This window comes from Marasmius oreades, chromosome 1 (assembly GCF_018924745.1).
Source record: "Marasmius oreades isolate 03SP1 chromosome 1, whole genome shotgun sequence".
Taxonomy (NCBI): domain Eukaryota; kingdom Fungi; phylum Basidiomycota; class Agaricomycetes; order Agaricales; family Marasmiaceae; genus Marasmius; species Marasmius oreades.
The window spans coordinates 4,351,835-4,365,166 of NC_057323.1; the positions used below are offsets into that span (position 1 = coordinate 4,351,835).

General features: G+C 46.1%; 6 protein-coding genes across 6 annotated transcripts; 4 read left to right on the forward strand and 2 right to left on the reverse strand.

Annotated features, from left to right (window-relative positions):
- The first annotated feature begins 7 nt into the window (after positions 1-7).
- Positions 8-2,134, forward strand: CCT7 (T-complex protein 1 subunit eta). Its single transcript, XM_043147531.1, has 6 exons — positions 8-46; positions 98-484; positions 542-594; positions 648-1,443; positions 1,497-1,841; positions 1,898-2,134. The coding sequence occupies exons 1-6, from the start codon at positions 26-28 to the stop codon at positions 1,976-1,978; spliced, it is 1,683 nt and encodes a 560-aa protein (XP_043016241.1). The 5' UTR covers positions 8-25; the 3' UTR covers positions 1,979-2,134.
- Positions 2,135-2,289: 155 nt separating this feature from the next.
- Positions 2,290-4,204, forward strand: E1B28_001584 (uncharacterized protein; the record flags this gene model as incomplete). The annotated part of the gene is made up of 10 exons (XM_043147532.1): positions 2,290-2,583; positions 2,642-2,825; positions 2,877-2,935; positions 2,986-3,056; positions 3,120-3,199; positions 3,251-3,488; positions 3,546-3,569; positions 3,620-3,747; positions 3,796-4,132; positions 4,186-4,204. 10 exons carry the CDS (start codon positions 2,290-2,292, stop codon positions 4,202-4,204), a joined length of 1,434 nt encoding a protein of 477 aa, XP_043016242.1.
- A 1,011-nt stretch (positions 4,205-5,215) lies between these two features.
- E1B28_001585 (uncharacterized protein) lies at positions 5,216-6,541 on the forward strand (the record flags this gene model as incomplete). The annotated part of the gene is made up of 5 exons (XM_043147533.1): positions 5,216-5,490; positions 5,550-5,670; positions 5,722-5,814; positions 5,868-6,032; positions 6,089-6,541. The coding sequence occupies 5 exons, from the start codon at positions 5,216-5,218 to the stop codon at positions 6,539-6,541; spliced, it is 1,107 nt and encodes a 368-aa protein (XP_043016243.1).
- Positions 6,542-8,296: 1,755 nt separating this feature from the next.
- E1B28_001586 (uncharacterized protein) lies at positions 8,297-10,010 on the reverse strand. The gene is made up of 4 exons (XM_043147534.1): positions 9,650-10,010; positions 9,404-9,595; positions 8,764-8,976; positions 8,297-8,714 (listed from the first exon to the last, which is right to left on the reverse strand). The coding sequence occupies exons 1-4, from the start codon at positions 9,968-9,970 to the stop codon at positions 8,418-8,420; spliced, it is 1,023 nt and encodes a 340-aa protein (XP_043016244.1). The 5' UTR covers positions 9,971-10,010; the 3' UTR covers positions 8,297-8,417.
- Positions 10,011-10,064: 54 nt separating this feature from the next.
- On the forward strand, positions 10,065-11,595 carry E1B28_001587 (uncharacterized protein). The gene is made up of 7 exons (XM_043147535.1): positions 10,065-10,311; positions 10,368-10,429; positions 10,477-10,739; positions 10,794-10,961; positions 11,017-11,144; positions 11,197-11,338; positions 11,395-11,595. The coding sequence occupies exons 1-7, from the start codon at positions 10,084-10,086 to the stop codon at positions 11,529-11,531; spliced, it is 1,128 nt and encodes a 375-aa protein (XP_043016245.1). The 5' UTR covers positions 10,065-10,083; the 3' UTR covers positions 11,532-11,595.
- A 9-nt stretch (positions 11,596-11,604) lies between these two features.
- On the reverse strand, positions 11,605-12,843 carry E1B28_001588 (uncharacterized protein; the record flags this gene model as incomplete). Its single annotated transcript, XM_043147536.1, has 4 exons — positions 11,605-12,054; positions 12,110-12,406; positions 12,461-12,612; positions 12,672-12,843. The coding sequence occupies 4 exons, from the start codon at positions 12,841-12,843 to the stop codon at positions 11,605-11,607; spliced, it is 1,071 nt and encodes a 356-aa protein (XP_043016246.1).
- Positions 12,844-13,332: the final 489 nt, after the last annotated feature.

Here is a 13,332-nt window from a genome sequence, read left to right on the forward strand (position 1 = left end):
ACAAACACCTACCTTTTCTCCCAAAATGCAGCGCGGGTTACCGATGGTGAATCGAATTTTTTCTCTGCAAATTCTATCTTTAATGAAGTATTTGTAGCAACCGACTGTTGTCCTTCTCAAAGAAGGAACCGATACGTCTCAAGGAACTCCTCAGTTACTTTCAAACATATCGGCATGTCTTGCAATTGCAGGAACCCTTTCCAGCACCCTTGGTCCGAGAGGGATGGACAAGCTTATCGTTTCTGAACGTGGAGAAGCCCAGATTACGAATGACGGAGCAACTGTTCTCAAACTACTTGAGATCGTTCATCCGGCTGGACGGACGTTGGTTGATATTGCAAGGGCACAGGATGCTGAAGTTGGAGACGGTACAACTACTGTAGTACTTCTTGCTGCACAGTTATTGAAGGAAGTGAGAGGATATATTGAGGAAGGTGTGAGCCCTCATATAATTATGAAAGGTTTCAGGAAAGCGGCCGATTTGGTGAGTTCAGTGCTTTTTCAATGTGAATACCTCGAGTCCTAAACTCTAATATATCAGGCGATCGAACGAATCAAGCAGATTCAAACTACTGTCGATAAATCAGATCCCGAGTATGAAGGTTTCATTTGATTTTTACGATGTCTGACAATTCTATATCTCACAGGCGATTCCGTTCACTCCTTCTCAAATGCGCGTCGACATCGATGTCATCAAAACTCATACATTCCGAAAAACCCTTTTTTGCAAACATGGTCGTTGATGCTGTTCAATGTCTCGATCAAGACGACCTGGACGAATCTCTCATCGGCGTCAAAAAAATTCCTGGAGGCGGAATGCAGGACTCGCTGCTGGTCGCAGGTGTTGCTTTCAAAAAAACTTTCACCTACGCCGGAGCTGAACAGCAACCCAAGTCCTTCAAAAATCCCCTTATTCTCTGTTTGAATGTGGAACTCGAGCTCAAGGCAGAGAAAGACAACGCCGAAGTGCGGGTTGACGCCGTTTCTGAGTATCAAGCTATCGTCGATGCCGAATGGGAGATCATCTACAGGAAATTAGAAGCTATTGAGAATACCGGTGCAAAGGTCGTCCTCAGCAAGCTTCCAATCGGTGATTTAGCTACCCAGTACTTCGCTGATCGCGACATTTTCTGTGCTGGACGCGTTCCCGCCGGTGACTTGCGACGAGTTGTGCAAGCTGTCGGTGGTTCAATCCAATCTACATGTTCGGATATCACTAGGGAACACCTCGGAACATGCGGTTCTTACGAGGAAAAGCAAATCGGTGGGGAGAGATATAACCTCTTTGAACATTGTCCAAAAGCGAAGACGTGCACACTTCTCCTACGAGGTGGAGCAGAGCAGTTCATTGAAGAGGTAGAGAGAAGTTTACACGACGCTATTATGGTAGTAAAGCGAGCGATAAAGAGCGGCGACGTTGTTGCTGGAGGGGGAGCTATCGAGGTATAATGATCCTTGTGTCCTTCCATTCTTCTGTCTGAACCTCCTCCTTCCAGATGGACCTTTCTGCCCATGTCCGAAAACATGCTCTGAGGATACCGGGAAAGCTTCAGCTTATCATGGCTGCCTTCGCTAAGGCACTAGAAGTCATTCCCCGCCAGATATGTGACAACGCCGGCATCGACTCAACAGATATACTGAACAGACTCAGGAAAAAGCACGCCGATGGAGAGAAATGGTATGGTGTGGACGTTGACGGCGTCTCAGGCGTTCGGGACAATATGGATGCATTCGTTTGGGAGCCTGCACTTGTCAAACTCAATGCAATCAGTAGTGCTACTGAAGCCGCTTCCCTTATCTTAAGCGTGGATGAAACAGTCAGAAATCCCCAGAGTGAGCAGGTATGTCGTGACTTCTTGGTTCCTGGGATATTCTTGTTCACATGCCTTGATCTCAGCCGAATACCGGTCCCAAAGCACCACCCGGTACAGCACAAAGAGCTTTGCGAGGAAGAGGCAGGGGCGTGCCTCGTCGGTGATGCGTAAGAAGATTTATGGCTTTCTAGAAGGTGTATGATCCAATAGTGATAAAAGAAGTGAAACTGATTTTCGATGTCCATTCTGAATATCTCCTCTCACAGTGGCAAGTAGAGATACCGTGTACCCCGATAGGTGGAATTCTAAGGATGACCTCGAAATAGGTTTCACCACATTGCGCCATCTCTTAAACTAACAGCGCAATAGTCAGTGAGCGTGTTTTCACCATATCCAGGACAAATGTGCAAATCCAAATTTACTTGCTCAAATACGCCTGCGTGTTAGAGCGCCGAAGCTCCGTTTCCTTTCAGCCATGTCCAGGGAGGTAAAGCTTCTCAAGGAAATGGTCTCGGACGACGGTTCTCTCGGTGACAAAGTTAGCGATAAAGATCTTTCTCCGGATACGGGAAAAGTTCCTGTGGGTGCTCCCGTGGAGAAAAGCCGTGGTAATCTTTGGGGGAGATGGAGCGTCAATCTTGACAGTGTCGCCACCCAACCTTCTGTGTTCGATGACACGGTCACCCTGGAAGCTTACCGACCCCCACCGCAGTACGAAAATACACATCGGTTTGATCCAGGTGCACGATGGACGTGGAGGGAGGAGAGAGTGAGTCGGCCTTTTGTTTGCTCAACTAGCGGCGAATAATCTTTGGTTTTCTGTGCAGCGTGTTGTCCGCAAGGTTGATCTTCGTATCATGATATGGGCAGCGGTTATGTTTTTTTCTTTGGACCTTGACCGTGCGAATATCTCTCAAGCCAACACCGACAACTTCCTGGACGACCTCAACTTGACAACGAATGACTTCAATCTTGGAAACTCACTTTTCCGGATCTGTTTCCTAATCGCTGGTAAGAATATTTCGGTCTCGATATGATGATTCCACCTTGAAGTTTTTGCAGAGTTACCATCACAGCTCATCTCTAAACGCGTTGGACCAGATGTTTGGATACCGACACAGGTATGCAATATATTCTCTGGTGGTCACTTGTATCACTCAAACTGTCCTAGATTACGCTGTGGAGTGTTGTAGCATTTAGTCAATTCTGGCTCAGTGGTCGCGGGACGTTTCTGGCTTTCCGGTAGCGACCTTTCACTTGAAGGCTCCTGCTGGATACTTGACTAACGATCAAGATATCCTGCAGCTGCCTGGTCGGTTTCCTTCAGGGAGGCTTCATCCCAGACGTCGTCTTGTACCTATCCTATTTTTACACGAAGTCAGAGTGTAAGAGTCGTTCTCGATATTCCGACGATTACCGATGCTGATTAGATGTAGTGCCGATCAGGCTTGCGTTCTTTTGGGTTTCCAACTATCTCGCTGATATAATCAGCGCCTTCCTTGCGACAGGAATCCTCAAAATGCGAGGTATTGGTGGACGATCGGGTTGGCGATACTTGTTCCTCCTTGAAGGATTGTTTACTCTGTCTGTCGGACTTATTTCATTCGCCATGATGCCTGCCGGTCCAACTCAGACAAAAGCGTGGTTTAGACCAAAGGGATGGTTCACGGAGCGGTAAATTGGTGACATTCTACTTACTTTCAGCCTACTTTCTGATCCATTCATCATTAGCGAGGAGGTTATTATGGTCAACAGGTAGGTCCATGCATCGGCGTTTGGTTTATTTGAATTTATTGGCTATCCAGAATCCTTCGCGATGACCCCTCGAAATCAGACATGCACAACCGGGAGGGACTTTCTCCCAAAATGATCTGGCAAGCACTGAAGGACTGGAGACTATGGCCAGTTTATCTTCTTGGACTTGTGCACATGAGTGGGTTTTCCTTTACTCTTCCGTGACAGGTGGACTGATTCAAAATAGTGCCGGTGGGACCTCCTCAGACATACCTTACCCTTTCTTTGCGCAATCTCGGGTTCAGCACGACAGAAGCAAACTTTCTCTCTATTCCTTCCACCGTCATTGGAATGTCAATGTTGGTTTTCACCGCGTATCTCAGCGAAATAATCAACAGTCGAGTGGTCGCTACTGTCGTATTACAATTGTGGGCGTTACCGCTTCTTGTCGCACTATACACATTTGACTCCAAAACTTCGCAATGGGTCTATTACGCCGTTGTAACGCTCATCACCGGATTCCCTTATGTCCACCCTATTCAAGTCGCTTGGGTATCGAGGAACTCTCATAGTGTTCGGACTAGGTGAGGACGCTTCTGCCGTGATAATGTCTCGGCTCATAATTATACAATCACAGAACGGTATCGGCAAGGTGACTGGCGTTGTGCAGCCTTTTTTAATTTACACTCCTCACCGTCCACACCTACAGTGTCTATAACATGTTTGTCCAGGCAGGAGCAATTGTCTATGTAAGCGATTAGTACTTTTGTTGCCTTTCGCCGCAGATGAGGTGGACGTTGAATCTTCAATTGACAGGCCCAGATATACCGCACTGAAGACAAGGTCTGGCTGAACTCCAAACTGCACAATGCGCTATCTGACCATTGAATCGCAATCGGATTGAACTTCATTTAGCCTTTATGTACGTATCCGCTCTTTTCTGAACTGGCTGCATCTTGACCTAAATAAACTACAATCCAGACAAGAAGGGCAACCGTGCCTTGATCGGAATATGCTCGATGAACATTACACTATACATTGGTACATATTTCTTCTACAGATACTTGAATTATCGAAGGGAAAAAATATGGAATTTGTGGTCGCGGGAGGTATGTGATCTAGAATCTGGGGGTCAATTGGTATCTTATTGACCTGTGAATAGGACCAACAGGAGTATCTAGAAAAGACCAAAGACAAGGGAAGTCAAAGAATGGACTTCCGTTTTGCATATTAATGAGAGGGGAATGCATTTCTTAGACATGTGTTGTTGAGTTGCTCAACAATTAGTCTACGACAGTCAGCCAAGTTCACAAGACACAAGCTTGAGCTTGGTACAATATATACTGAATTGGCCAGTCAGTTATTTACTATTTTCCTCACCTATTACAGAGCCTACAAGGTGGTTTTTGCTTATCTGAGTAGTTCTTCATTGGTTGTTAAGGATAAATATTTATTTCACAAGTAAGTTACAGCTGAGTTACAGCGCTTTCCATAATCATGCGGAAAAACAGAAATTTGAAAATTTATGTGGTTCTGTTTGTCCGCGGCCGGCAGTCGCTTCGGCAAAAACACGGCGACACATACAAACAACGCACAGCGAGGACAGGACAGCGTAGTACTCCTCAGCTCTACATACCCCCATTCTTATTTATTCTCTCTTTCCCATAATGTCTGAAACTCTCACCACTTCATTTGAATGTGAAATAAACTGCACTGCTTCCCACCACATTTCCAAACTCGTTGTCAACAAACATGGCAAAAAAACATCAAGCACTCGCACCGAGAAGAAGAGCAAACGATTCGACTTTACTTTTGATTCCGAAGATGACAGAAACCATACGAAATTCTTGGAGGAACTTCTAGCAAGCCAATTTTCTGAACGGGTCACAATCTCTCGCAAAACTTTCTTCCCTTTCAAAGCTGTTGTGCCGCCTGATACACAGTAAGTCATTTGTTAGGATCAGACTAATCAGACTAAGATCTGAGCTTGTAAATCACTAGGAAGGATGCAGTTGATATTGATACTGAGAAGGATTTCAAGAAAATGCTCACAAGAATCTTGGAACGCAAACCAACAAAGTTAATCTCAGTCACTTTTGATACAGCCAAAGTCGAGAAACTGGTATGTTATCTCATGTAGAATTATCATATACAATCTGATCTTTATGTGTAGATGAAGAAAGCAAAGAAGCAGCTTGGAGATACTCAGGGTGACGAGGGTGCAGTTGCGGTGGGATCTGATTCAGACGATTCAGATTTGGTTGAGGTGCGTGAAAAAAAATCCTTATCCAGTAAGACCGCTGACCAGCTTATATGTAGAATAATTTACTTTCCGCCGAGGAACGTCGATTTGCCGAAGTTCGTCAAGAGTTGATCAAGCAATGGGGCAATGACAACGACAACTCTCTTTTGTACATCTGCAAGATAACTGGAGAAAAAGTGCCAATAACCCCTTTCAGAGCCAATGAATGGATAAGGGCAATTGTATGATTTCAATTGGTGTTCTATTCTCTCGCTAACAGTTTTTTTTTCTCCGTCAGGTTGATAAGAAAACAACTGTATTTGAACCACCAAGTACTGCGTCGTTTGATCCTGCTACCCGCATGCCTTCCCTTCCTCGTGGCCGCTCAAATTCACATGATCTTTTTTCTGGTGTCAACACTCTCCTCGCAAACATTGCCAATCTTACCAACCCCAACCGTCCAAGTCCTACTACGCCTTCTGCTACTGCTCCTACTCTCCCGTCTGAGCCAACTTCACCCCCCATCAACTCACCTTCCAAATTACCACGGTTCCTTGACTATGTTCGGGAAAAGCATGGCGTTGACTGTCCTGCCGATGTGGAAGCACTCATGAAGTCAAAGAAGTACGGCCCTGACGTTTTGAAGGATATAGCTGACGACAAACTTGTGGCACTTGGACTGGCTGAAGGAGATGTCATCCGCATGAAGCGATTCGCTCCGGAGTGGTGGAACAGCCCCAATGCCAAATGAAAGGCAACGGTCGAAATTTGCACTCGTAACTCATGTAACTCATTATTTGTGTGTTCTAATTGATGTCAATACAATATGTTTTCTTTTATTCTACATAGCCTGAAGCCCGAAAAAAACCATATGCCTCACTATCAGTAATGCGCTGACATGCTTCGTCTATAAGTGACAATGATGTTTCTTGGGGATCTCCATGGCGACGAATGTACGATTTGATACTTGAAAATGCCTGTTCAATGGGATTGAGGTCAGGTGAATATGGTGGTAGGAATATAAGTTTGCAATCTATTTGTTGATCAACACAGATAAAGTATCAGCCTTTAATTCACTCTTACGGGCTTCATCCTCTATAAGTTCCCGGACTTCCTCTGCATGATGTATATTGCAGTTGTCGAGAACTAGCACGCTTCGAGGCCCTGGATAAGGATTTGTAAGTGGTACCTTGATAAGAGTCAGACAAACTGTATACAAATTGGATAAAATTGCCACGTACGACTTGTTCTCGAAGAAATTTGACAAATCTTTCCGATGTAATGGATCCAGGCAGAATATCGTATGTGATAATTCCATCAAGGGTCAGCACTGGAAGGATAGAATACCGCTTGCCCCGAACAAATGCCCTCCTTGCTACACATCTTCTGCCCTTCAATGACCATCCCATCTTTCGTTGTAGAGTCCGCTGATCCTTGGCTGCCTCGTCAATAAACATGAGCATGTCTGGATAAGGCACTTGATCTCCGATCTTCGTCATAAAAGCTGAACGTAGCAAATCATTTCGTTCTAAGGCCTTTGCAGAGACGTGTTTGCGAGAAAAATGAAGCCGTCGAAGTGCACGGAGGAGAGTGGTGGTGGGAATGTAGATGTTACGTTGTTCAAACAAGGCTAATTGAATTTCATCGAGGTAGAGACTGTGCTTTTGTTGAACAAGGGAATGAATGTATCGCATGTCAATGTTGTTCAATGACCTAGGACGTCCTCGAGGTCCATGGTTGCGCCAAGCTCGGGGATTGAATGGTACTCCGTAATTGCGATAAAATACTAAGGTTGTATAGACAAATGTTTTCTTCACTCCAAGGATGGTGCATATCTTCTGGATGCTAAAACCGTCATGATAGAGAACTGGGATACGCTCTCGTAGGTCAAGCGATATTGAACGTGGTGGCATGGAGTGGACAAAGTTGCCCTCTGAGCGAGCGGTGCGCACACACTTGCAATTGGTGAGGTCGCCGTGCTTTTGCCGAAGCGACTGCCGGCCGTGGACAAACAGAACCACATAAATTTTCAAATTTCTGTTTTTCCGCATGATTATGGAAAGCGCTGTAATACTTTACTATTTAAGGCAGGTCCCTTTCCAAATCCAGTAGCCCTAGATTAGGGTTAGCGGCACAAACCGGCCAAAAAAAGAGCCTGCCTAGCCAGAGTGGCCATGGCAGGACAGGAAAATATTGAGACGGTGCATGAGCCGAAGCCCATACAAACCGCAGAGACCCTCTGTATGGACAAGGTCGCCGTGCTATGAAGGATTTCCACGGCCCACAAACCGCGGTACTTGAAGGGGCTTATGCCATCAAGGTAAGTATGAGTTGCCATCTTCTCTTCCTCTCGCTTTTATACTGCCTTGAGCGCGCACGGACCATTTCAATCACGTGTTAGAGAGGTGCTACCTGTCCCTCCCAATTCTGCCAAGGCCACGCGATTCAGTATTCACAATTTAGACGAATGGCATCTAAATGTTGCTCGTTCGGTGATTGAGTATCTGTGGACTTCAGATTTCGACCAAGTTCAAGTCCCCGGACAGACATGGGGATACAGAATATAGACAACCTTCGATAGATATGATTGTGGGCGTGCAAGTAAATATCGTATAAAGATGTGATTATTATGATAGTAAAGGTGTAGCAGGCTTCTCCCTCGATCGGGTACGAGCACGGGTAGCAGCCTTTGCCAGACGTTTATCTTCTTCTAACGGGTTGACGAACTTGGCACCGACATCAATGAAATGGACGTCTGGCCGACCTTCCCTCTTCGAAATGACCACAGATTCTTTCGGCCACTTGATAGAGTCTGTGTCAGCGATGGCGGATATGTACCTCGCATCCTTCTCTTTCTTAGCCTTTTCTGACATTCGAATAGCCATTCTCTTGGCATGTTCGAGGGCCGCGGGCACAATGGGTTCCTACCAACAGAATCAGATTGGTGAAATGAACGGGCGACAGGACACATACACCGCCGTGTTCAGGAGTGGACTCCCAGTACGAACGTTGATAGCGCTGTCGTGCGGCATCTCGGTTTTCAGCTTCTTCGAGCGCATCCGCTTGCGTGGTCTCGTATCGAGGATGGCGGTATGTCGTAGGTGGATCGTTCTTCCAGGAGTCAGAAGTGTCGACATTCAGTATCCTCTCCATTCCTCGAACAAAACCTGTTTGTATAGGTTTTCCCTGACAAGAGATGCAGATATTAGGTCATATGAAAGCAAAGAAAGATTGAACAAATGCGGTAGAGTCAGATGGGGTTGTAAATTGGTGTAACCACTATCTAGGTGTGTAAGGCACCGTAGATATACTCTTCCGTTTCGCGAATGAATATAAGGTCTCATCCTATCCCAGTTTGAATAATATGAAAAGACACTCACTTCCTATCATGCACGAAGATCAACGCGTTCGAGATGAGCAGAAAAAAAGATTGAGCTTGAGATCATTTACCTGCGAAAAAAGTAAACTTTCAGCGTCGATCAACAATAAGATGAAACAAAACAGTAGAATCAGGAGAATGAAAAAATATTTGAAACCATGTAGGAGTCTTAAAGACTAATCGTTCATAACATCATGCAGGGAGAACGCCCTGTAAAAATAAACATCTACCAACCTTTATCCATGTCTGTTCCATTCCTTTCAACCGCAAGATAGCATCGACGCGCTTCAAACTGATGTGGTATCGCTGGGATAGTGCTCGTAGATTGTTTACAATGGGATCTTGCATGTACTCTTCATAAATCCGATTCTTCAGCGCATCCTGCAACGGTGGGGGCGGTTTGAAAGATCTGTTCAAAGGAAAAGGCTTTGAATAGATAACGTCAGATAAACTCTCTTGTACATGCGACAACGAACGTACTCCCTCTCGACCAAGCCACTGACGAGGGCCTGCAAACTTGTATTGTTCAGCGACGGTGGACATAAAGTTACGGTATGACTGAGTCCGGTCGTCGCCTTCTCTTAGGGAAGGGTTTGTGTCCTCTGCCTCTGCCGCTGCCATTTGAGCCTCGAAGGCTTCATCAATTTCTTCTGCTTCCACTAGTTCTTCGAGAGCAGCAGGCTCAGGACTGGAGTCTGAGGGGCGTGGAAGGGTATACGACAACGCTCTGCGCTGACATATAGGCCGAGTGAACCACAGGCATGTTTGAGAGGACCTGAAGAAGCAGCGGTGTAGGGACATCAAGTCGAGAGGGAGAAAAAATTTTCTTTCGAGCTTTGGGCATCACGTGCACGTGTTCCTCCGAGTTTCCCAGGGCCAAGATGGAACCCTTCGTCTCCGACAGTCACTGGGTAATGCAGCCGGAATTGTTTCTATTGCTCCGCGAATACTGTTCTCTCGTACCAGCAAGATCACTCTCTATCAGCAATGATGTTTCTTTCTCGGAGCTCAATAAATTCTTGGTCAAGATAATTCTGTTAAACCCACACCTCCAGAGATTTCCTCCGGCCGAACAATATCAAAAATCGTTCTGGAAGGCCTTGATCTCTCATCTTGAACAACTTCAACGCACTTCGGACGATGCATGTATCGAAATTTCCTAGGATCTATTACCTGTCCTCTCTAAACGTCACCAAAGGACGATGAAATTGACGATCGTATACTCGAACGTTATCTATCACTCTTGCCTCCCGCGCTACCGTAAGTAACCATCGTCCTGATATATGGCCTTCATAACAGCTATATAGGGTGTCTGGATCATCTCATGCCAGCATCCGTGGCGAGATATGTGGCTTAGGACTCCCTCTCCGACCACCACCAAACAAATCCTTCGTTACGCACTTTTGGAAACCAATCATATCTGACACAGGCAGCGTTCGCGCCGTCGATGTGTCTCAATATCAGACCACCACTCTTCACGAATCGCGGACCATCATCGAGAGTGGAACAACCGGCCTTCGCACGTGGAGCGCAAGTCTTCATCTTGCAGAGTACATTATCATTCATTCTGGTGCGGGTCCGAATTCCTCAAGTGGTGCAATGTTTGCTTTACGTCGTTATACAGATCTAATACGGAAGAAAAGAATTCTGGAACTGGGATCCGGAATTGGCTTCCTTGGAATTATCGTTGCTACCGTGCAACGTCTACTCCAGCAACCCATGCCGATATGGTTGACGGACGGTAACGAAGTTGTCCTCGCTCAGTGCCGGAAAAACGTTTCTTTGGACTGCAGTGAGACCTTTAGCAAATCAGTTTCGCCTCCGGTCTCACAAAACACGACTCTTAGATCTTTCATCGTCGCATCCCGACGTTCATTACGGGAATCTTGACTGGTTTGACGCACTGGAAAATGACCCTCGCCTAGATGGTTTTATTAAAGAATGCGATCCAGACCTTGTGTTGGGGGCAGACATTGTGAGAATCATTTATACAGGATACACATACCGGGTCTGGATGAACGTCCCAGGTCTTCGATCCGACACTTATTGAGCCTCTCGTGGCACTTCTATCACAGCTTCTTCGACGCAAGGACCGAGGAAGAATGTCAATTATAGCCCTTACCGTTCGAAAGGAGGAAACGTATCGGGGTTTCTTAACCGCTGTCCAAGGTGCACTCCACTCTTCAGTACTTCAGTCCTCGGTCGATTGATCGATTTGTTTCTAGAACGCGGCATGACTGTGGAGGAACTTTCCTTCGAAAGGAATAGCGAGATGTTCATCGAAACTATTGAGGGTCAAGCTGCTCGGGATGTCCGGATCCTAAAATTAACACCGAAATACAAGGTTTGCAAAGATTTATAGCTACAGTGAAATCCAAATACATCTGCCGAGATGCGGGTACATATATGCAAAAGAATAGAAATGAGGATTACAATTAACTACTTGCTTTGATTGTGCCACAAAACGTGCAGGACCAGAGATCGTGCGATATCCCAGATTCTGTGCACATTGAACATGTCCAACCAGCAGGGTTTTGTTTGATGGGACGAGGGGTAAGACATGCATCGCACTGTGACGCGGCAGTGTGGTTCTGAAGAGTACATACCGGACATGTCCACCCGGTTTTACTTGATAAAGGCTTAGTTTCCGAAATCTCCGTTCGGAAGTTCTTGTTCCTAGCCTCCCCTGTCCCTGTACGACTCGGACCTGGTACCTTGGGGGTGGAGGAAGGGTTTACAGCGGTAATCTCAACCTCTTCATCGTCGGACAGAGTAAGGTCGATAACGTCGTTTTGGATGCTATCCTTTGAGGCTTTCTCCGCTTCTCGCATTGCAATATCACCCTGGCCACAAGTTTTCTCGTCACGAGCTCGACGCTCAGCGGCCTATGGAAGCGATAAATCACATTCGGGATCAGGGAAGATAATAAATGCAGCTCACACGAACAGCCAACTCCCTTGGACTGAGAGTTTGATTCGATTGGCTGCTACCACCGAGTCTCATGCCCCCACCCATTACCTGACCAAGACGTCTTCGCTTTTCCGCGGCTTCGAGGGCCTTTGCTCTTGCGAGGTGTGGGGGCAAGTTGTGGGATACGTTTACACCGAGACGTTGGCCTTTCCCAAAGAAACCCTCGCCCGAATAGCCCGAGCTGACGAGAGCATCGAATTCGTCTTGTAATCTTGATAAATATCTGTAGAATTTGTCGTCGTGTGGGCCATGCACGTTATGCGTAAGCTAACACTATAATGAGCTATAAGGACGAAGTTTGACAGAAGAAAGTCAGTGCACCTCATGAAGCATAGTTTGTACTACACCGTCGAGCTCCAGAAACCTGCCAGGATCATGAGGCGATCTGAGCCTCAGAAGAATCTTCTCGCCGCCGTTAACATCTTCCGAAACCATTTGAGCTGGTGCTGCACCATGTTGATAATGTGTCATGACTTACTGAGACCTATATTGAATCAGAATCTTGGCATCCATCCTTTGAAATGAGACTTACCAAGCAGATTTTGTGTATCAGGGTAAAACTCGGCCAGGCAAGGTAACTCCCAGTCGTGTTTCTTCATGATAGGTTTGACCAGGGAAGCAATTCGCTGTAGCATATGAAGGGCATTGCCAGAATCCTTCAGGTTTTTCAGATGTGAGAAAGCTTTAACGAATGATTCAGGCATCGATGGTGGAAGTAAAGAATCAGCCGCGTAAGCCCCTTTCGCGTCGCGTCGGCACGTGATTACCCTCTCAAGGCTCTTCCCTACCGTACGCCTAAATCTTATTTTCCAGGATTTATCCCCTATAAAGTTTCTGCCGGCCTTGTAGCTCATTTGGAAAAGTGAACACCTGTCGATGGCAGATGTGTACGGCCTTTGGTAGGTAGTCTCTTCCTTCTGCAGGTACTGATCTTGATTTTCGGGTAGCAATCAACGTAATTTGTGTGGTTTCAGCTTTCCTCCTTCGACTACTGTATACCCCACCATTCCCCGCAAAATCTACATTGACTTGTCTTCGTCTCATCTAGACCGCGAGCTTAGGAAATATCCAATACAAGAACAAGACAATTCTGAATCGGCTGTGAGGTTCCTGTTCATCATACCAATTTCCGCCACGCTGTTCAAACAGCCGTTCTGTGCACTGGAATGGATGATACATACTACAGGAATAAG